Source organism: Anopheles merus, unplaced genomic scaffold (assembly GCF_017562075.2).
Source record: "Anopheles merus strain MAF unplaced genomic scaffold, AmerM5.1 LNR4000359, whole genome shotgun sequence".
Lineage (NCBI taxonomy): Eukaryota > Metazoa > Arthropoda > Insecta > Diptera > Culicidae > Anopheles > Anopheles merus.
The window spans coordinates 1-22,505 of NW_024427939.1; the positions used below are offsets into that span (position 1 = coordinate 1).

At 39.8% G+C, this 22,505-nt stretch overlaps 1 protein-coding gene across 5 annotated transcripts; it reads right to left on the reverse strand.

Moving 5' to 3' along the window:
* Window positions 1-10,061: 10,061 nt before the first annotated feature.
* Window positions 10,062-19,322, reverse strand: LOC121602209. 5 transcript variants are annotated; one of them, XM_041930955.1, is made up of 7 exons: window positions 18,470-19,322; window positions 16,403-16,469; window positions 15,475-15,723; window positions 13,326-13,448; window positions 13,106-13,258; window positions 12,784-13,022; window positions 10,063-12,710 (listed from the first exon to the last, which is right to left on the reverse strand). In XM_041930955.1, exons 3-7 carry the CDS (start codon window positions 15,623-15,625, stop codon window positions 12,492-12,494), a joined length of 885 nt encoding a protein of 294 aa, XP_041786889.1. In that variant the 5' UTR covers window positions 15,626-15,723; window positions 16,403-16,469; window positions 18,470-19,322; the 3' UTR covers window positions 10,063-12,491. The 5 variants fall into 5 exon arrangements, with proteins under 5 accessions (XP_041786891.1, XP_041786893.1, XP_041786889.1 ...); XM_041930954.1 differs by having other exon boundaries at window positions 13,326-13,535; XM_041930957.1 differs by lacking the exon at window positions 15,475-15,723 and having other exon boundaries at window positions 10,062-12,710; window positions 13,326-13,535.
* Window positions 19,323-22,505: the final 3,183 nt, after the last annotated feature.

The window sequence follows — 22,505 nt, forward strand, 5'->3', positions numbered from 1 at the left end:
TAACACTTTGAATCCCAATCCAGCTTCTCCCCCAGCGTCTCAAGGTCACACACTAATTAATAAATGCTAACACCCACCATAACAATACACAACCGCAATGCACATACATGAATCAACGCATACACCACAACACCCAATCAGCGGAAGGCACGGCAGAAGCGCAAGTAGCAAGGCAGGTTGAGGGAGAGAGAAGAAGCGGACGAAAAAATGGACGCCAATAATTTTAAATTTTTTGACCGTTTTTTTTTTGCTCCACCGCCATAAATAGTTCGTCCATTTCGCCAACAGATGGCGCTAACCCTGCGCAGGAATCGCTGAAGTCCAGCGCGGAGACCAGCCAAAATCTGCGCTGGCCAGCGCAGATTTTGGTACATTTCCTGCGCTGGAAACTGCTCGAATTTGCACAGCGGGACCTTTGAGGCGCTGTGGGAGAAGCTGGATTGGGATTCAAAGTGTTATCGGTGTATTGATGGTTTATTTTATTTCGTGCCGCTGCTGATGAGACCATTCGATGCCCCTGCCAACTGAGGGTGAAGAAGCCTATTTAAACAAGCGTAGGAGAACGTCTAACACTAATCTAATATTTTTTAATTGAACATGTTTGATGCTTCAACGACCTTCTAAGCATCATGTAGCACAATGTATAGTGGCTATAAATTTTTTTTTAATGTGCCGAAATCTGTCTCGAGTTTTTGGGTCTCGTTACAAACACACCACACAGCGGCGGGGAAAGTGACCGTTCACTCTATCATGTCGCGATCCCCACCCCGCCCGGCGCTAGGGATGAGGATGCGCTACAAGAACCTGAACCAGCCGTTCTACCGAGAAGGTAGCCGTAATCGATCATGCGTGGAGGGGGGGGGGTGGTCTAGTGGGGGGGGGGGGAGAGTGCGTGCTTGCGCGACTTCGGGGGTGCGTGCTCGCGAGCGCGCTTTCGTGGGTGCGTGCTGGCGTGCGCGCTTTCATGCTCGCGGGCGCGCGTACGTGCGTGTGTGTGTGCGTGCGTGCGTGCTGGCGTACCGCGTTCATGCAGTGCGCGCGCGCGTATGTGTGTGTGGTGTTATGTGTGTGCGAGTTTGCGCGCGTGTATTTGTGTGGGAGTTGGCGCGCGCGTGTTTGTGTGTGAGTTTGCGCGCGCGTGTTTGGGTATTTTGTGTGCGTGCGTTTGGAAACCCTAAAACTATTTGATTCTGATGCGTACATTTTCATCCGCTGCGGCTACAAAGTCCATGCATTTTCGATCTCGCTACCTGAGCGACAACACAACCATTAGCATTGGCATCTTTGCGATCGGCCTCTGCTGTTGGGGGTATTAAAAAGAAGACACACGATCTAAGCAAACGTGCGTGTGGATATTGCACATTTATTTCTAATTCAGCTAGCGGACGCAACTGGAAACAAAACTTGAATTGAATTCATACAAAAGAGGATTCTGGATTTGTTTATTACGATGCGCATATGGTGCTGCACCAGTCCGTCCAGAATCGGGCGTCTTGTTGGCTTGTCGGTATCGTGATCGGACTCCGATTGACCAGCAATGCCTTGAATGAGTTCGGATCGGTAGGTTCATGTTTTGGTCGAGTGTATTCGTTCCGGCATTTGTCGCGTCACAGCGGTAGCCCGGCAGCAACAAAGTCAAGACAACTCTTCCCCAGGTGTGAACTGCTATGCAAGTTCTTATTAATATTATATTATTAATGTTGGGGTAATAGCCTATGCGATCATGCCGGCCATTTCAGACTTGAATACCACGTAGCCGGATAGTAAGCCTTTGCTACGGCGGACGGTTCATACGCGGTTAGAACCCATGACGGGCATGCTGTTAAGATGTTGCGGAATGATGGCGTTGCGCGCGGGCCCCTCCTATCCAGCGTGCAACTTGCATACTGCCACACTGTCTCCTGCTCGATGCATACGCTGCAGGCAGGGGGAAGGATGCACCTCCACGATAAAAAAACACGGCCATGTACCAGCGGCGAACCTAACGGTAGGCGGACTAGGCAGTCGCCGAAGATTTCTAGACTGTAGTATGTCGTATGTCTACAATGGACAGAGTATTAGCGACAAGGGCCCCCGGAAAGATGGTCGTTGGTTCCCCGTGGCTAGAGAGTATAATGTTCAATCCATCCATCCCCCCTCCATCCGCCTGCAATTTAAGTATAATGTTCAATTTATCTCCCACAGCTGTGTGCCAGTACCCCCTCCTCCATGTCATCAGTACCATTTACAGGGCCTCAATTCGTCTTTCCGCCTTTCATGAACACCTTTCTTTCTTTGACCTATGGATCATAACATTCCGGAAGAGCATACATTCGGCGACAGTTTTGCATACACACGCACACTCACAACCATGTGCAGGATGCTTAGCATATCTATGTAATCGGTAACAGTTTTTTGCAACAGGCAAAGCAAAATCTTAGTGTTATGCTTAATGCTTAGCACGTTCAGTTCGATGGCAGGCCCCAGGGACTGCCAGTGAACTTTCCAGTATGCCGATTTCACAATCAGCTTGCGTTCTAGATGCCGGCGGAACGGTAAGCTCATGAAAATCAGCGCCGGACTAAACGTGTTATGCGGATTAGGATTCTGCGCGTTGCACAGCAAACCCTCCTGCGTAAACTAGCGATTCCTTAGTCATTTTTATATTGCAGTGTTTGAACTCATTGCGATTTTTTGGTTGATTTGTGAAATGCAACTTCATCGCCGCAATGTTTGTTAACGGCATTTTTAGGCGCCACAACAGCTCGCGAGCATTGACCACACGCGAGAAAGAGATGGCGCTATGGAGGGAAAAGCACGGACGACGGCTGACAGCGATTGGCCGTCTGACGCACCAACACATTTGGAGAGAAGGAAGGCATGATAAAATTCTCAGAACGCCATAACGTCTTTCCGTCGCTTTGCGCAGCGGGTGGACTTCAGCGATTCCTGCGCTGGCCTGTGCCGGGTTAGCGCCATCTGTTGGCGAAATGAACGAACTATTATGGCGGCGGAGCAAAAAAACGGTCAAAAAATTTAAAAATATTGCGCCCATTTTTTCGTCCGCTTCTTCTCCCTCCCTCCCCTGCCTTGCCTTACTTGCGCTTCTGCCCGTGCCTTCCGCCGCCAGCTGATTGGGTGTTGTGGTGTATGCGTTGATTCATGTATGTGCATTGCGGTTATGTATTGTTATTGGTGGGTGTTAGCATTTATTAATTTGTGTGTGACCTTGAGACGCTGTGGAGAAGCTGGATTGGGATTTAAGTGTTATTGGTGTATTGATGGTTTATTTTATTTCGTGCCGCTGCTGATGAGACCATTCGATGCCCCTGCCAATTGAGGGTGAAGAAGCCTATTTAAACAAGCGTAGGAGAACGTCTAACACTAATCTAATATTTTTTAATTTGAACATGTTTGATGCTTCAACGACCTTCTAAGCATATGTAGCACAGTGTATAGTGGAAAAAAAATTTTTTTGTGTGCCGAAATCTGTCTCGCGTTTGTCGGGTCTCGTCACACACACGCACACACACAGCGGGAAAGTGGCCGTTCACTCTATCATGTCGCGATTCCCCACCCCGCCCGGCACTAGGGATGAGGATGCGATACATGATAGCTGAACCAGCCGTTCTACCGATAAGGTAGCCGTACTTGCCCGTGCGGGAGGGAGGGGGGTGGCGGGTGCGTGCTCGCGTGCGCGGCTTCGTGGGTGCGTGCTTGCGTTTGCGCTTTCGCGGGTGCCTGCCCGCGTACACGTGTACGTGCATGTGTGCGTGTGTGCGTGCTTGCGTGCTCGCGTGCGTGTGTGTGTGTGTTTTTGTGTGTGTGTTTGTGTGGTGTGTGCGTGCGTGTGGAAACCCTAAAACTATTTGATTCTGATGCGTACATTTTCATCCGCTGCGGCTACTAAGTCCATGCATTTTCGATCTCGCTACCTGAGCGACAACACAACCATTAGCATTGGCATCTTTGCGATCGGCTCTGCTGTTGGGAGTATTAAAAAGACACACGATCTAAGCAAACGTGCGGTGTGATATGTAGCACATTTCTTTCCAATTCAGCTAGCGGACGCAAGTGGAAACAACATTTTGAATTGAATCCATACAAAAGAGGATTCTGGACTTGTTTATTACGGTGCGCGTATGGTGTTGCACCTGTCCGTCCAGAATCTGGTGGCTTGTTGAGTTGGAGTCGGTATCATAACGCCGATTGACCGGCACTCTGCCTTGGAATGGGTTCGGATCGGTAGGTTCATGTTTTGATCGAGTGCATTCCGTGTATTTGTCGCGTCAGAGCGGAAGACCAGGCAGCACCAAAGTCAAAACAAAAACCTTCCCCGAGTGTGGACTGCTATGCTAAGTTCTTCTTCTTATTATTATTCTTATTATTGGCGTAATGGCCTACGCGATCATGTCGGTCTTTTCAGGACTTGAGTACCACGTAGCCGGATAGTCAGCCCTTGCTACGGCGGACGGTTCATACGCGATTAGAACCCACGACGGGCATGCAGATGTCCGGAATGATGGCGGTGCCGCGGGCTTGCTCCTATCCAGCGTGCAACTTGCATACTGCCACACTGTCTCCTACTCGATGCATACGCTGCAGGCAGGGGGAAGGATGCACCTCCACGATAAAAAAAAAACACGGCCATGAACCAGCGGCGGACCTAACGATAGGCGGACTAGGCGGTCGCCGAAGATCTCTAGGCTGTAGTATGCCGTGTGCGTACAAGTGGACAGATTATTAGCGACAAGGGCCCGGAAAGATGGTCTTTAGGGCTCTGTGGCTGGAGAACCATTTGCACCTCCCCTCACCCCATGGCGAATACAATTTTAGGGCCTGTGTTCGATGATCGTAGGGGTTCCATGGTCGAAGCCCCCCCTCCCCCGCCGGCAATTTAAGTATACTGTTCTATTTCCCAACAGCTGTGTGCCAGTACCCCCTCCTCCCTGTCATCAGTTACCATTGACAGGGGCCTCAATTCGTCTTTCCGCCTTTCATGAACACCTTCCTTTCTTTGACCGATGGATCATAACATTCCGGAAGAAATTACATTTGGCGACAGTTTTGCATACACACGCACAATCACAATCATGCGCAGGATGCTTAGCATATCTACGTAATCCACAACAGACGTAAGCAAAAGCTTAGTGTTAGAAACGTGTTAGAGCGAATTAGGGTTCTGCGCGTTGGACAGCAAACCCTCCTTCGTGCGCTAGCGATTCCGTAGTAATTTTACATTGCATCGATTAAACTCATTGCGCTTTTTTGGTTTGATTTGTAACAATGCAACTTCATCGCCGCAATGTGTATAAACGGTTTTTTAAGCACCACAGCAACTCAAGAGCATTGTCCACACGCGAGAAAGAGATAGCGCTATGGAGGGAAAAAGCACGGACGACGGCTGACAGCGATTGGCCGTCTGACGCACCAACACATCCAAACCTTCGACAGCGCGTTTAGACGAGCGGTATGAGGCGGAGCCAGGGACGGGCAGCTCGACGAGCTGCTCGACAAATTTGCCGTTGGAGGGAAAAAGATGGCATGATAAAATTCTCCGAAAGGCATGATTTCTTCCGTCGCTTTGCGCAGCGGGGTGTCGCCTGAGCAGGCTATCGAAAGTTTAGTTGTGTTGGTGCGTCAGACCAAGGTGGATTAAATATATCAGGTGGTGGATAAGGGTCTTTGGAGGGTCGCCATCCCGCTGCGCAAAGCGATCGAAAACTTTTCAGCCACTCGCTCAATGTAGCTAGAGAGCAAAAACCAATAACGATAAAGCGAGGTGAAAGGGAAAAGAGGGAGAAAGAAAACGTGGTTGTGAAACATTTTTCGGCCATTATCATTTTTGCGCCATCACGGTCGCGTACCAGAGCTTTTTTGTCAAAAAGAGACATACACATACAGCGCGCTCTCTCGAAATACCGTAAACGCTTCAACCGATCAAGAGCTTCGATCGGTTCTTCGGACATTTCTGCTCGCTTTCTCGATCGGTTTCGGCGGAAAGCGAGCTAGAAAGCGAGCTCAAAAACTGCTCGATTTTGTTTTGCGGGATAGTTGAGGGACTTTACGTCATTTTAAAACCGTTAACCATTGGTTTCCGCACACAAAGCTTAGCAAATAGAACAGACTTCTTTGTTATTATGTGCATTTTTGTGTGTCTATTGATTTTATCGAAAAAATGAGAAATATTAACAAAAGATTTTATGATTTGTTTATGCACGAAATTTAAAATCATGTGAGTAAGAGTTCTAATCTCACGTAGATTATCCATGCGGCTCGTAGATAATGAGAAATTTCTTAGTTTTCTTTGTTGCTAGTTTGAAATAAAAATGATTTCTTAGTTTTTATCATCAAAAATATCGAAAACACAATGAATTATAGAATAAATTCATGGAATATCACAAAATAATATACTTTCATCGCTGTTTTCATGTTAAATAAGAACTCAAAAAGTCCAAAATATATTTTTAAGGAATATATAATCGAAAAAAATGGGGTAGATAAATTAAATGAACAAATTTAATAAATGTAAACAAAGTTTGAATCCTGGGGACCTTACGTCAAGTGACGAATCGTCAAAATGCACTAGAGTCCATCCAAGGGGTGTTTATTGAGAAGGTGAATTATCAGCGCGTTTTCCAGGCGCCATCATTGAGTATTGTTATGTCAAATCGCATACAATTTTCTATACCCCCCTCCAGCCCTTCCCGATTTTAATACCGAAGCCCACAGTATTGTTATGTCAAGTCGTGAAATGTCAATTTGCTCTGAAGCACTTCACCTCCTAATATCCATACACCTTGAGTCCACCACCTGATATTTTTAAATCCACCTTGCGTCAAACGGCCAATCGCTGTCAGCCGTCGTCCGTCCTTTTTCCCTCCATAGCGCTATCTCTTTCTCGCGTGTGGTCAATGCTCGTGAGCTGTTATGGCGCTTAAAAAAGCCGTTAACAAACATTGCGGCGATGAAGTTGCATTTTCACCAATCAAACCAAAAAAGCGCAATGAGTTCAAACGCTGCCACGTAAAAATGACTAAGGAATCGATAGCTTACGCTGGAGGGTTTGCTGTGCAACGCGCAAAACCCTAATTCGCATTAACACGTTCAGCCCGGCGCTGATTTTCATCAACATTCCGCTCTGGCGGCATAATAATAATAATAATAATAATAATAATAATAATGATAATAAAAGTAATAATAAAAATAATAATAATAATAATAATAATAATAATAATAATAATCATAATAATAATAATCATAATAATAATCATAATAATGATAATAATAATAATAATCATAATAATAATAATAATAATAATAATAATAATAATAATAATAATAATAATAATAATATAATAATAATAATAATAATAATAATAATAATAATAATAATAATAATAATAATAATAATAATATAATAAGAAGAAGAAGAAGAAGAAGAAGAAGAAGAATTAAGCGGCAGTGGATGAAAATGTACACATCAGACTCAAAGAGTTTTGAGGTTTCCGCACGCACGCATACACACACACACATACACGCACGCACGCATACACATACACACACATACCCACGCACGCACACATACACGTACGCGCGCACGCGAGCACGCACCCACGAAAGCGCGCACGCCAGCACGCACCCCCGAAGCTGCGCACGCGAGCATCACCACTATAGGAACGCAATACGACGACTATAGGAACCATACCACCGACAAACCGACGTGACACTTCGAACAAAATGAGCTTCAAAAGTTGTCTTCTTATTTCAAATGAAAATACGTTGAACACTAGCGCCATCTCTATTATGATTCGCTTACTACACTGACACAGAGAAGAAACTGCTAAACCCCCTTTTTGTTTTTCTTCGCAAATTCCAATGCGTATTGTTTTATGTACTTCTCACATCTTTGCATTGATTTGGAAACTTATAAAATGATTTTCCTGGGTGTTTTGACTAATAATTCTCACAAAATCTTGCCTCACACTTGCTTCGCAATTTGTATTTAGAAAAGTAGTTTACATCGAAGCAGCATTGAACAGAGCTTACTTTGACAGAAGTGTTCGCCTCACTGGTAAGTGACAGTACGTTCGTGTGGGACACTTTTGTAACGCCAGTGTCATGTCGGTTTGTCGGTGACCATACCACCATTATTGGTACAACAAAGTAGTCACAATATATGCATTTTTCGTAAAATTGTTGTGTTTGATGGTAAAAATGGATGTGATTGCAAAGATAAAACATATTACAATTGCTTCTTCTTCTTCTTGTTTGGCTCAACAACCGATGCCGGTCAAGGCCTGCCAACACACTTGTGGGTTGGCTTTCAGTGACTTATTGATTTCCCCCCATAGCAGGATAGTCAGTCCTACGTATGGCGGCACGGTCTATTTGGGGTTTGAACCCATGACGGGCATGTTTTTAAGTCGTACGAGTTGACGACTGTACCATGAGACCGGCTTATTACAATTGCTATGTATTAAAATATTCATAAATGTACCTTCCTAACAATTTAAAACCAATAATACGCATCTCTACCACCGACAAACCGACATGACACTGGCGTTACAAAAGTGTCCCACACGAACGTACTGTCATTTACCAGTGAGGCGAACACTTCTGTCAAAGTAAGCTCTGTTCAATGCTGCTTCGATGTAAACTACTTTTCTAAATACAAATTGCGAAGCAAGTGTGAGGCAAGATTTTGTGAGAATTATTGGTCAAAACACCCAGGAAAATCATTTTATAAGTTTCCAAATCAATGCAAAGATGTGAGAAGTACATAAAACAATACGCATTGGAATTTACGAAGAAAAACAAAAAGGGGGTTTAGCAGTTTCTTCTCTGTGTCAGTGTAGTAAGCGAATCATAATAGAGATGGCGCTAGTGTTCAACGTATTTTCATTTGAAATAAGAAGACAACTTTTGAAGCTCATTTTGTTCGAAGTGTCATGTCGGTTTGTCGGTGTCTCTACCACTACAAATTGTACCACTATTGCTACATTTACTCTAATTAGCGCGTGGCCAAGGAGGTGAAAAAATGTTGAAATTTTTTTCAACTTTGTCAAAATTGCTTGTCAACTGCAAAAAAGAGCTTTTCTCGTGGCCGCACCAAAAACATACACAAGAATGACAAAAAGCTCCAACATCTGAATATCATTGATATTTTGTTTAAGAAGCACGAAATAGGTACATAAATCAATTAGAATCATGCATTGTAGCATTATTATCATAGCAATAGGTCACAACTGCGCAAAATAGCTGTTATTTGTTAGTGCAGTTAGTTGCACTTGTGCAAAAAAAAAACAATTCAATCAAAAGATCATTCAATGCACTAGTCAGCACATGTTAAGCCAACCAATGCTTAGTAAAAGTCAACGGAAGGTCAAATATTAAATTGAGAGATATCATTGAACACACATTGTCTTTCCATTATTTTGTCTTTAATAATGTACAAACCCTTCAATCTTCTCGCACTCCTCCCTCCCTCCCTCCCTCCTACCGGATTGAAGGTTAGGATTTACCCACCATGGTGTACCTTTTTAATCCTAATTACTGGGGTCTACTGTTTGGAAGAAAAAAAGGAACGTCTCCCCAGTCCCTCGCTCGATGCTGTAAGCGAGGAGCAACCCGCCCCAGCTTGGCTGACGCATGCATTGCTCGCTTTGCCTGGCTTGCTCCTTCTCTCGCCTTTTTTGGAGACGCATTATCGTTGCAGATGGTACTGCGCGGCCATGTCGCTGCCTGGAGGATGGCATAGAAAGTTGTGTTCTAGCCCGTCGCTGCACTCGTAGCATGCGTAAGTGCGTAACGTCATTGACGTAGCATGCGTAAGTGACTTTTATGCTGCATGCATGTTGTCGTGCTACCCGAACACAACACAACAACATACCCGTCCTAGGTCCAAGCCAAGGTGGAATATAGAGGAGGTGTCTTCTTAGCGTTTGGCATGTTGCCATTTTGAGATTCAGTTTGACAACAGCCGTCAATATTTGTTTACAGGCAGCAGCTGCATTATAACGTGTAAAATGCCGATTTATGGAGTGTGCATGCAAAATACAAATTTTAGTGCTAAACAAATGTTTATCAAACGAGAACAATTCATTTATCACATCCAAATACCAGCAACATTCGTCGCATTTGGTAACTGCCGTCGATCCTGGTTTTGTGCTTTTTTATAAAGCCTCGATGTCCAATTGTTCTACATGACGACACCTCCTTTCTACCCACTTTGGTCCAAGCCTCGTATGATCCTAGTGGCACAGGACAGGCTATCTCGCTATGGGTAAATCAAGAACATCGACTAACAAAAAAAATCATGTTGCTCCCTTCTTGGATGTCCTTCCCGTTCCTATATGCTTCCTCCAGCTCGCTTCGCTCTCGTCCCCCTTTGTTTAGAACCTATTGTCGCTCTGGAACAATTCGCGCTGCCGCGCGCAATCCACGCCGTTATCTTCTCATCTCACCTCTTCGACTATCACCCTTCCCGCTCCTCCTAACGCTCTTGTTTGCCTCCCCCCCCCATTACCTCCTTCCCCCTTCTTTCCTTGTTATTCGTGTTGCTGTTCAATCAGGCCAGCATAGTTTACTATACAACATGTAAACTGTATTTGGTAAAAACAATAGGAAGGTGCGGGAAGGGGCGGATTAACCAGTACGCTAACTAAGCGGCCGCATGGGGCTTAAAGGAAAGGAATCCCCCCCCCCCCCTCGCTCATAAGTATAATTGTTTAGCAATTCTTCTCTGGTTTAAAATTCCTCATACAAATTCTCGCTCGACATATCCGAATGGCTTACATTAGTGTGACCGCTTAGGGTCTCCACTTGTGTTGATCCGCCACTGGGTGCGGGTCGACCTACCGGGTCGGAACCATCCGTAAACGATCCCGATCATTTGGGTCGACTCGAACTCGATGCTCCCACGATTGTCGTCATGGCTGTCGAACTACCTAGCGCTCCCGCTGACCACATACTAGCGCTCCGTGGAACCACGTAGTCGATAGCAGCCCGTGGTTGATAAGACTCTACAGCTCCCTGCCATTTCCCTACTTTCTTTGTTGTATAGATGATCTTGCATCCTCTACGTGTCAAGGCTGAACTCAAGCCCACATCTTCCCGTAAAAAAATCTTCTTCTTTGACGTAACGAGTAATACTGTAACGAGACCGGGCTGTAACGGCTTCTTTGCCTTACTAAAACCACGTTATTGGATAGTCGGCTCTTGATACCTGGAGAATGGTCCGGATGAGAATCGAACTCGTCTGGCCTCGTAGGAACCGGTCTAATCACAGCATGCGTTCAATGCGTCGAGGCGCATGTCGAAGAGAGTAGCAGAATTATGATTAAAATGCATTCTGCCTTTTGGTTTAAAGTGTATACAATATGCGGCAATTAATTGTTTCTCGACCGCAGAAAAAGTTTACCAAAATGTGTCCCAAATACACACATATCATAATACTGTGTTTGTGGTTGTGCTAGTCACAAAACACTTTCCGTACAGTGTGGCACAGCAACGTGCACGAATTTGTATAGGTTTTAGTGTGCCAGAGACATTGCTTCTAACAATTTCCCTTTTACTAACTAAAAGATCGTGAGGAAGATGATCGTTCGCAGCCCATGCCATACACGGGAAAAACAAGGAGAAAGAAAACTCCCTCACGTGCGAGAAAGAGCAGCAACAACCAAACAGTAGAGCCGAAGGGATTGTGAGAATGTGACAGGGCATCATCGTCTGTGAGCTAGAGTGAAACAAAAGACAGAACCATAATCTTCTCATCCATAATGAACAACCATAATTCGTGTGTGTGTGTGTGTTCGCCCCATACAAATCGTAAATAAAATGTTTTCGCTTGATCGGAGGTCGCGGCGAAACTGGGATTTTGCGGCTAGGGTACTGAGCTGTTTTATGACTGTTGAGCTTCAGATGGAGTGATGCAAACGATAGTGATTCATGGTCAGGAAATGGCAATCAATCAAAAAGGTTATCAATGTGTCTGAATACAGAGTAGACTGCAATTTCGTACCTATTTTCGCCATGGGTGATTGACAGAAAGAAATTTAACAAATAGAATCTTCCTAATACTGAATTAGTCTACTTTTTCACGTTAGCTATTACCCGTTTGTTTGTACACAATTTTTAATGAAACTGTCAAAAGCGAGCAATAGAAACCTTGTAACGGGCTGTGCATCGGCCTGTTCTCTTTCAAAAACCTTCACTTGGGATAGTCAAACCTGCGTATACGGCTGAACTGTCTAATCTTGTAATTTTTTCAATTGTAATCCACAAAAAATGTTTCAATTTTACAACCAGACACAACTATAACATTTTTCAAATTAAAGTAATCTGTCTCAAGGCACCGTTTGATCTACAATTGAATACAGCGTATGGAGAAAACAAACTGTGTAATTTCCAACTGGTTATTGAATCAATACGATTAATAATATGATTATGAAACCATATTCATATGCTGTTAAATATTGTTACACAGGATTTCTTGACGATATCAGTTGTAATCAGGGCTTTGAATGTATAACCATATAAAAAAGAGTAAAATAATGATTTTTTTTCTGATATTTTGTTACCTTAATAGTATCGCGCAATATTGATATTTCTCGTTGGAGGTGTTCATTTTCTGCATATAAAGCCTCCATTTGTTGTTGCATTTCTATATTCGGTGCCCTCATTCGTAATCTAAGCTCTTCTTCAAGTTGCCTTACCAACATTGCTTGTTTCTATATATAAAATAAAATAAACTATGAATGTCACATTCGTTCGACAGCAAATTATGAATAGTCTAGTTCATACCTGATTTTCACTATTAAGCAGTTTTAACTGATCATTGATCAGGCTGTATTTAGCACTTTCCTCTTTTCGAAGAGCACGCTCTTTCTTTAGTTCGGGCGACCAGAATGTTTTGATGCTATGCATTGAGCTTCCGAGCTTTTGATTCGTGAGTTCGAGCTCTTTTTTAAGATTTCCCAGTTCGCGTTGCAGCTCTCCATTTTGAACCTGTAAATCGCCTAGATATCCTCGTTCCGGCATTGCTGAAAAAAAACAGAACATTGGGAGTTAAATTAGTTTGTATTGATTTTGGTGCCTTATGTGCACATATTGGAGCGTTGCCAACCTTGCCTAGGTGGTCGGCCATAGAGTTCCTCCTCTAGATACAGTCCCCTTTCCAATGACCGATCACGAGAACGATCACGTGGTTCTCGTATCGGTATGAATTCACGATCGTGTGGATCAACGAGACCCCTATCCAATGACTGATAACGAGTTCCTAGAATAACGATATGTTATAGATAAATTAGATAGAAATGGATCATTTCACTCAATTCAAGCCATACTCAATTGCTCGCGAGGATACTCCAACGAGTGCGTGGGAGCTCGAGTTGCACTTCTACTGCGATGGTGGCCACCAGCAGGGCTGATGGGCTCGTCCATATCTCGATAATATGGACTACCCATGGCTGTAAATGAATTATGGTGTGGATAAGACTTCCAGCTGTAGTTTAGCGGAGAATTAGTTCCTGAGTGTGATTGGTGTATATTGGGCCCTATAAGAATGGGGAAAGGTGACGTTTATGAGCTAAAGATGATTCTACCGTGAATTGAAAGCAAAACATAAAAATTAAAGTAGGAAAACGTAATAATGATTTACATGCTACGAGCAAAACCAATTAAAATACAGTACAACTCTATCTCACGTCCACGTTCTTTTTTAGTAGTTTTTCTTACTTTACCATAAATCTATATTCTAGGAACAAGTTTAAAATATAACATTCTTATTAAAACAAAAACATAAAATTAGATTAAAAAAACAGTAGATCAAAAATCAGTAACTGTAGAATCAAATAGTTTACGCGGTATTGACTGAATTCATGATTTTACTTGTTGTCGTACCAGGATACAGGAGACCTTCAAGATATGACTGTATCTGAGACCGAACAAATTTTTCGTGTACTTGAACGATTTTTTAAAAGAATTAATAAATTTCACTGTAAAGATCGTTTACACTATTGAAATTTCAGTCCGAGTAGTCAGGGATTCTTTATAAATGTGTAAATCAACAGTGATGCGGCTTTTTCGTTGTTTTCTTCAAGATTCGCTCGAAAATGATGTTTTCTATCGTTATAGTTGGTCATGTAGCCATGTTATACTTAAATAATACCAATTTTTATAGAATAACGTCACACAAATTTTGCTTTTGTTTTTCATAAAAAATCAAAGCTACAAATTTAAAATGAGTTCGACGGCATCGTCCATTAATAGAAGAAAGTCACCAATAGAACGTAATAGAATTTACGAACTCACCAAATCTTAGCGTTTTCAATACACTTGATCACACACAAATTTATAATTTCAGGCGTATCGAGTACTAATCGAGCAGATATGGAAAAACAATTTCAAGCAAATGTCACTTGGGATGTCAAAATCAAAATTATCCTATCTGCGAATCGTCGTAATTCGAGTGGATCGTATCTCGAGAGTCTCCTGTATATATCGAGTCAGTGTTCGGCATTGTTAATGTATGTTATATTGGTTCAAAGTTGTGTAAGTATTTAACAAATTGCTTAAACAACTTTAAAAACATGAAACACATTGCATATTAACATAAAATTAATGATTATTACTACATATAAAACATAAACAAACAACTATAAATACAAAAAATATAAATACTTTGAATGTCTGTAGTTGTACTGCATTTATAATTTTCGCAAAAAATGTTCATTTAACCTTTTAAAAATTTACTATGCACAAGGTTGTTGTGATCACAATACTAAATAGGGTAACACTATTATTACCGAGTCGGCACAGCACCATTACAAACCGAGCAGTAAGAGACAAGTAAAAAATAAGTATCGAACTATAGCCCCTAACAAACTGCTCGTTGCTTTTTAAATGAAAGTATCCATTTCTACTTTTAAGGGCACGTTTGTAGTTATTGAAATATGAATGGGTATTTCTAACAAGTCATGTCGAGAAAAGAGTAATACAACAAATCTGAAAATGGAAGACTCGAGTAAAAATATTCAATCATTCGATTTTTAATTATGATATTGTGAGGAACACGATTATGTAGTGTTATACATTTTTAACATTACATACTTTAAAACTTTATTGGCGTATTTGTGTTCTAGTGAAACGAAAGCCTTTTCAAAAAATAAAATGTAGCGTAAAGTGTGAATCCTTTTCATTATAATTTTAACTTGATTTTGTTTTAATTATATATATATATATATATATATATATATATATATATATATATATATATATATATATATATATATATATATATATATATATATATATATATAGATATTAGCAAACGAGCAGCTGTTACAGAATTATGACATATGAAACAAACAGTATTTCAATTTAAATTTTATCAAAATTTATTTGTACGTTCCAGACACATAGATTTTAAGATGAGGATAAAAAGAGGCATACAATACAATATCACGATCAGTGTAAAAACGATTTTTATTTCACCTAAAGGTCTTCCTCGGATTCCGCCGTAGTCTCGTGAAGGCGACTTGTCAACAGTCGGCAGTTCAGTTAATCGTCTCGTTGATCGACCAGGGCTTCTAGTACCGGTAGTGTTTGAGTTTGTTTGACCTGTGCTGTAGACTTCGCGAGACATAATATGCCGCGAATAAATCGCGGTCTATATTATATTCCGCGGATCTAGAATTGGCTACTGTTTTTTAGGTTTGGTTTGTGGGTGTTTTGATTTTTTTTCTTTACAGTGTTTTTGTAGTGGTGTTGGTAGTGGCGCATTTTCACATCATGTGTTTTCGGTGCATATAAAGAAAAGCAACATAGATAGATGAGTAATAACAATATGGCGCAGATATGGGTGTAGTACTGTAAGTGCACGGCTATTAAATAATGTGTAATATGCGGTATAATTCTAAACAGTGAATATAGATAGATATTTACTATTAAAATTGGATTTTGTTAACTTTCGTGAAATGATTTGTTGTATCCAATATCAAAATATAGCATATATATAGAAATTGCCAACTTTATAACTAACAACTAAACAGCCACTAGATTATTATTACTGTTATTAAGTCGTATTATTCAAATGTAATGGTTTATGAAATTTTATGGTCCAGAATCCAATCATAGTTTCGTAAAAAAATCAATAATTCATAGAATGGATTAGTTTGAACAGAATTACAATACGATATTGGTACAAATGATTGTGTCAAATTTACATTTTTTGTTGAAAATATATTGTGGCTGTTTTCTAAATATATATTATAAGGAGTGACAAGTATTCAAATAACGATAAAAGCAGGTATAAAAAGGATAGTGTTATGAGAGGGATTGTCATATTCTAGGTATGCCGAAGGAGGAGGTTTTGCTTAAAAAACTTCCATTTGCAAAATAGACATCATCAATGTACACTCACCGTATGGGTGTTGATTCAGGTTGAAGCGAATCACGGTGAATTACCTTTACAAACACTTTTGCCGATGCTGCATACCGAGCGATAAAACAAAAAAAAAACAAATTAGTGTAAAATTGCTACATTGCAATTTTATGTATAATAACAATTAAAAGCTATGTGTAACGGAATATGCTCAACTGTTTATTAAGTGATGTGACGAATCACATGGCTCGTAATTAGTTTTATTTATATGGCATATATATTTTTTTTTATTCAGAAGGGACGGCTTTGCCGTATTGCTTATATATTATTGTATATGCTTATAACAAAAATAAACGGAAAAATTTCGTTGTAGTATTACCCCGGCTTGACATATATTTTTATCGTGAAAAGTTTAGAACATGTTTGGATAAATGAAATGTATGACTTTGAAACATGGCATAATATGCTAGAATTTAATATTTTGTATCATTAAACTGGAATGTTATTTGCACACAGTGATAATAGAAAAACACAATGAAGGCAAAATATGATGCCAGCTTTTATGTATGCAATAAGAGAAGAGATTGAGATAGAGTTGTGATTACGAGTTTAAAAAAAATCAGATTAGTAAAAACAGTTATTGTTATTTACATCATTCTGAGAAAAAAAAGAAAACAGAAACAAACAAACCAATTGAAAACAAACCATCTTGTTCTTATGTGACTAGTTGATGGTTCCCCAAGCAAATTGATTTGTACTCATGTTACTAATTGAGTTGTCTGATTGTTCAATTACATTTTTGTCAATTTTAAAGAGAATCTAAATGATTGTTCATTAGCATTCAGAAGAAAATTGCATGCATGGGCTCACAAAGAATAAACTCCTATAAAATATTGCCCACAAATATCCTACAAAGAATAATATCCTATAAAATATATTATATAAAAAAGGAAGTTAAAAGGGATCTTATATGAAATGGGATCTTAAAACAATCATAATGTTGAATCACATAAGTCGACAATTATATCGGGTAGAACATTAATTGTTTGAGCATTGTCAAATTTATTGACTACAACAATCAGTTGACATTAAATGCCGAAAGCCCGGACGCTAATTCAAGGACAACAAAAATGGTGAAGCATTTTCGATGAAAACCACGCTCTGTCTAGGAAATTCTATGAAACACAGTGTCATACATAAGCACGCAGGCGCCTACACAATATAGCTCACAGCAGCGAGCCTGAATGGAGAACATAAGATTATGTTGTACTCCATCGCTGTCAGTAGTGTAAAAGTCCAGCAATGAATGAAGCTAGACTCGTAAGGAACTGCATACATATCTACACCAAACTGTTCGTTAATGTCGTATATTATATGTATGTTTTTGGTTCCAGAAGTCCGTGACGTTCCTTCTAATAATCATGCAGTATTGATCTTCTGGTATAAAATTCCTTAGATATGTATGGCATGGTCTACTGTGGTCATGAAAGGACACAATGAGAGATAGTCATGAAAAGAGGGAGCATAATAAAATATAGGAGAATTTAAGAGAAACCTGAGCAGAGTAAAAAATCCAAGATTTAGAAAAGTGTGAGCAGTCATAAGAGCTTAGAGAAGAGAAAGACGGAGTTAGAGTGGAAAATTGAACTGAGAAAAAGAGAGAACTATGAGTAATATATAGAGAGCAATTGATGGTCCAGGAGAACGGAGTTTGTGGAGAATTTATGTTTTTTATCTAAGTGGACAGAAATAATACCATTGAGCTCGTATTCTAAAAATAACATGCATACCATTTGATAAAAATGATATTTACATAAAATGAAAGAAAAAATAGCAATGCCATGCTTACATACAACAAAAGTGAAGGGACAGTGAACATCACAGTTTCGAGCTTCAAAACAATTTTTTTGTGTTGCGCTAATTCCTAACGCGTGTGATAGAAATGTTATTTCAAACAATAACCTTATTTTGAAATTGATAACCCTGTTCTGAATTATGATGATTACAAAGATGATGACGACGATGATTATACTGATGATGTTGATAAGGAAGAGTAATAAGATAGGAAATTTCATACGATGAGGGGTGAAAATGGATTTAACGCACCTCAAATTTACGTAGGAACAAACAACTTAGTTCAGGATTAGATAAACTGTAGCACAGCAAAATGTAGTATGCGAATATAACTAAATAGATCCAACAATATGCTGTTGGAAAATTAACTTCGTATGTATTGTGACACTTTATCCCATCGAGTAACGGCACACGAATACGAATGCTATTCACTTTCTGTACGACCCGATTTATATTCCTTCAGCTCTCATACACATGCTCCAAAGATTACTTGTCAATTGGATTGCAAAACGAAATGGCGGCAAGAGCCAGGGTGGTGCACTACGGTTCGCGGTGAGGAAAAAATAACTGTAGCAGCAAGCGGCATGCTTATCTTGCTAACATTTTTGACCTGTTATCATGCTCGTCAGCACCATTAACGAGAGGCGCATTCGGTACCAGAGACCACTGATTTTGTACTCGATACTCAACACACTGCTTTTCACATAACCATGAACATTATTAGCACAAAGATTGCACGCAATGCTTTCTTTAAGCTTTAACTTTTCTTGCTTACAGTTAACCTAATGGGCATGCCATTGGACACGGACACACGTATGACTAATATTGAGTTGTGCCTCAATCATAACGCAACATTTAATTTTTCATATTTTTATACGCAACATTTACAACCTGCAAAGGTACATAACAGAGCCGTGAAACCTAAACATCTGCAAATGTGCCTACACTCAAGGAACACCACTTTGATATGCCGTTTCCCAGGTCCTATATTTCGACCACTCTAAATCTTTGACTTCGCGCTACAAAACTGGTAGGAAAAGAATCAATGAAAAAGTGCTGCTCATTGCAATCTAGTCTGCGCATGCCCTTCTGCTATAATAGTACTTTGCACATATATTGGTGTGATGGTCGTGTGACATAAGTCTGCAATCTTTCAAGCGCTCGACAAGCTTATGACATAAAACATTCTGTCAAAAGCTTCACAAGGTATCTTACCGAAAGGTTCAGCTTTTGTGTAGTGCTGGTGTATAGATAGACCCAAATGCTTTTAACCGTCATTTTTAAATGGTTTTTTGCTTTTATTCGCCCATTTCAATTAATTCAAAAAAAGTTGTTTAAGTTTCTTATGGTCATTATAAATAAGAGTATTCATTATTATTTTCAACATTTTGAGCATTTGTAGCTACAGTTAACATGAGGCCACATGAGGTGAAATATACATCAAAATGAACTATTTGACAGGCGAAATATCTGATGGATAAAGCATCACAGCAACCAGCTCATGTGTAATTTAAACAAATAACGTGCACAAAATCGTATTTAAATCCATTAAATAACTTCAATATCGAGTACTTCGTCAATTTTGAGTCAACAGTTCATAAATTCTTCCAATTATGGAATTTTCTGCTTAAGAAGATACTATTTTTAATAGAATTTTGAAAGCAGATGTTGTGTCTCTCCCAACCCTTTAGCTGAACCTGTCAGATATTTCACCTGTCAAATAGTTCATTTCGCTGTATATTTCACCTCATGTAGCCGCGCTGTTAGAATTCAATAGTTGAACGCTTTTTAGTTGGCATATTTTTTAGTAGAACGCTCGATAGTTAGCTGATAGTTTAATTGAAAAGCCTACGTTTGTATGGAACACCGGTTTTCGAAAAATTCGCAAAAATATCTGCCGAGATTTTTTTTTAATTTTTTGTATCTAAAACGTACCAACTAAAAAGCACATATTCAATAGTTGGCAGGGAATCGAAGTTCAACCAGTGAGTTCGGACTGTATTTGAGACAAGATTATTCTTTTTTTACTATTGATAACATACAAATATAGCAATACGGCCTTTTTGGACCGTTACTCCTGAATAAAAAAAAAACATACAAATATCGTCCTTTCATTCAATAAATCCTAAACATTAGCCCAAATGATTGTTCAGGTCGAAGCCGAACCCATACACACAGGGATACACAGAACCGTACAAATAATCAACTAATCTGATGATCGGGACATCAATGGAAGTTTTGCAATCCTTTTGAACATAACACAAGATCGTAAATTAAAATTAATAGCGTGTTGTTTTAGGCACAGATGACGACAGTTAACATTTGAATAGTAAGGAGATATGATTTGATTATTTATCTTTTATCACGTAGGCTAAATATTTTGATTTGAATTTTATCTTTGTTTCCCCATCATACACAACTAATCGCCCTGCAATGGATTAAAAAATAATTCTTTCATATTCTTCATTTTTTACGCCTCTATGCTACCGCGGCCAATATCGGTTGAAACGCAAAAAAAATTGTAGGGGAAGTCAGGGTTGGTTCTACACCTTGCCGTTTTAGTATTTATAAAACTTTTTGAAGAAAAAAAATTGATACACTTTATTTGTATTAACTGTTTTGAATATTTGAGTCATTTTTTACTGATCAGAAACCTGTCAACTGTCAAAAAACAACAAAATAAACACGGTGGTTCTGATTGACAGCCGATGTAAATTTGTACTTCTGGGACTTGAGGAATTGTTGCGTTAATTCAACAAAATTATAATGTACGTGTATTCTTTTATAAACGCTATTGATTAGTTCTGTATCAAAGTGTGTAATTTTTATATTAAACTTCTTCTTCTTCTTCTTTGGCACAAAAACCATTGTCGGTCAAGGCCTGCCTTTGTACGCACTCATGAAGTGAGCTCGGCTTTCAATGACTTATTGTTACCATAGCAGGATAGTCAGTCCTACGTATGGGGGCACGGTCTATTGGGGACTTGAATCCATGACGAGCATGTTGTTACGTCGTACGAGTTGACGACTGTACCACCAGACCAGTACAAACTATATAGTATAAAATGTCACCATAACTTGTGCGGCCAATGCGGGTAAAATCGACACTTGGTAGTAGTGATTATTTACAGTATGTAATTTTTTTATATCGTAATTTTAAAGTGTCAATATTTTCTACAGCTTTAAGTTCTACCTTCGATTTTCATCAATTACTCCTAAGTTTTCGCTACAAAATTGTTAAAGTAGAGTTTTTGCATCACATTGGTGCAGAAAAAAATCGATGGGACACAGGTGACGGATGTTGGACCAGTTGCAGACTAGGATGTCATATAGAAATTCTGTCGAAATTCACCTGAAATGATTGCATTGAGTATTCGCATAATTGTTTACCCCTGTGAAGCCAGTGGATGCGAGTTCTAATTTCTGATCTGTTTATTCATGTATCCCAGGTATTATTTTACTGTTTGGTGGGTTGCATCGATCTCCCGATCCAGCTAACGCAGTAATGTAGCCACTTGTCCCTCTGTCTTCATTTCAACTTCTTTTGGAAACTCAAAAATGAACCTGGGATTTCTTTCGATGCTTTGATTATTGCCTAATAGTGCCAAAATATTGGCGACCAAAATGCCGAAACGGGTATATACGACGTCCACAAACTTCCACACGGAGTCCATTTTGGACGCTACGGGGTGCCATTCTTTGATCGCGCATGCTTTTGAATCACTTTTTTGTCCATCATGGTTAGAGTTCGACTGTCAAATTTAGTCTGCTAACTAATGAGATACTACTACTCAAAGTGCAATCAACGTTTTGTTAAAGCGGGTTAAGAAAAACCCATGAACAATGGACAATTGTTGTCAAATTTTTTAATGCAACCATTATGTAATATTAACATTATTTTAACACCACAATAAGACTTTCGAAATAAAGGCCGCATACCAATTTTATAAAGATAAGATACACAAAAATTGCAATGAATTTATTTAAAGTTTTGCATGCGACTGTCACCAACGTAATACATGGAAAACAAAGTTTTAGATGTAGTGAAATAGCATACAATTTTCCCGCGAAAATATTTGTCCTGTTATTCGTTCTTCTTAATTTCACACAAATCAGTTGTTTTCTTTTTTATCTGCTTTAAGGGTATTTTGCATCGTATTTGAAAACAAATAAGAACATTGAAAAATTCCTGTTGTTTTAACGAGAACGACGATTCTGTTTACGAGTACAACGATTGTCAAAGTGCTAAAGTTTTTCATAAGATATCATTAATAAATTTATCTAACAT

Excerpts from the sequence above, each read along its gene's own strand:
- LOC121602209 (XM_041930954.1), bottom strand. The coding sequence starts at position 15,625 with ATGTCTCGCGAAGTCTACAGCACAGGTCAAACAAACTCAAACACTACC. Across the intron at positions 13,536-15,474 it reads AATCCGAGGAAGACCTTTAG|GGCCCAATATACACCAATCA; the intron begins GTGAAATAAAAA and ends CCATTCTTATAG. Across the intron at positions 13,259-13,325 it reads GTATCCTCGCGAGCAATTGA|GAACTCGTTATCAGTCATTG; the intron begins GTATGGCTTGAA and ends TCGTTATTCTAG.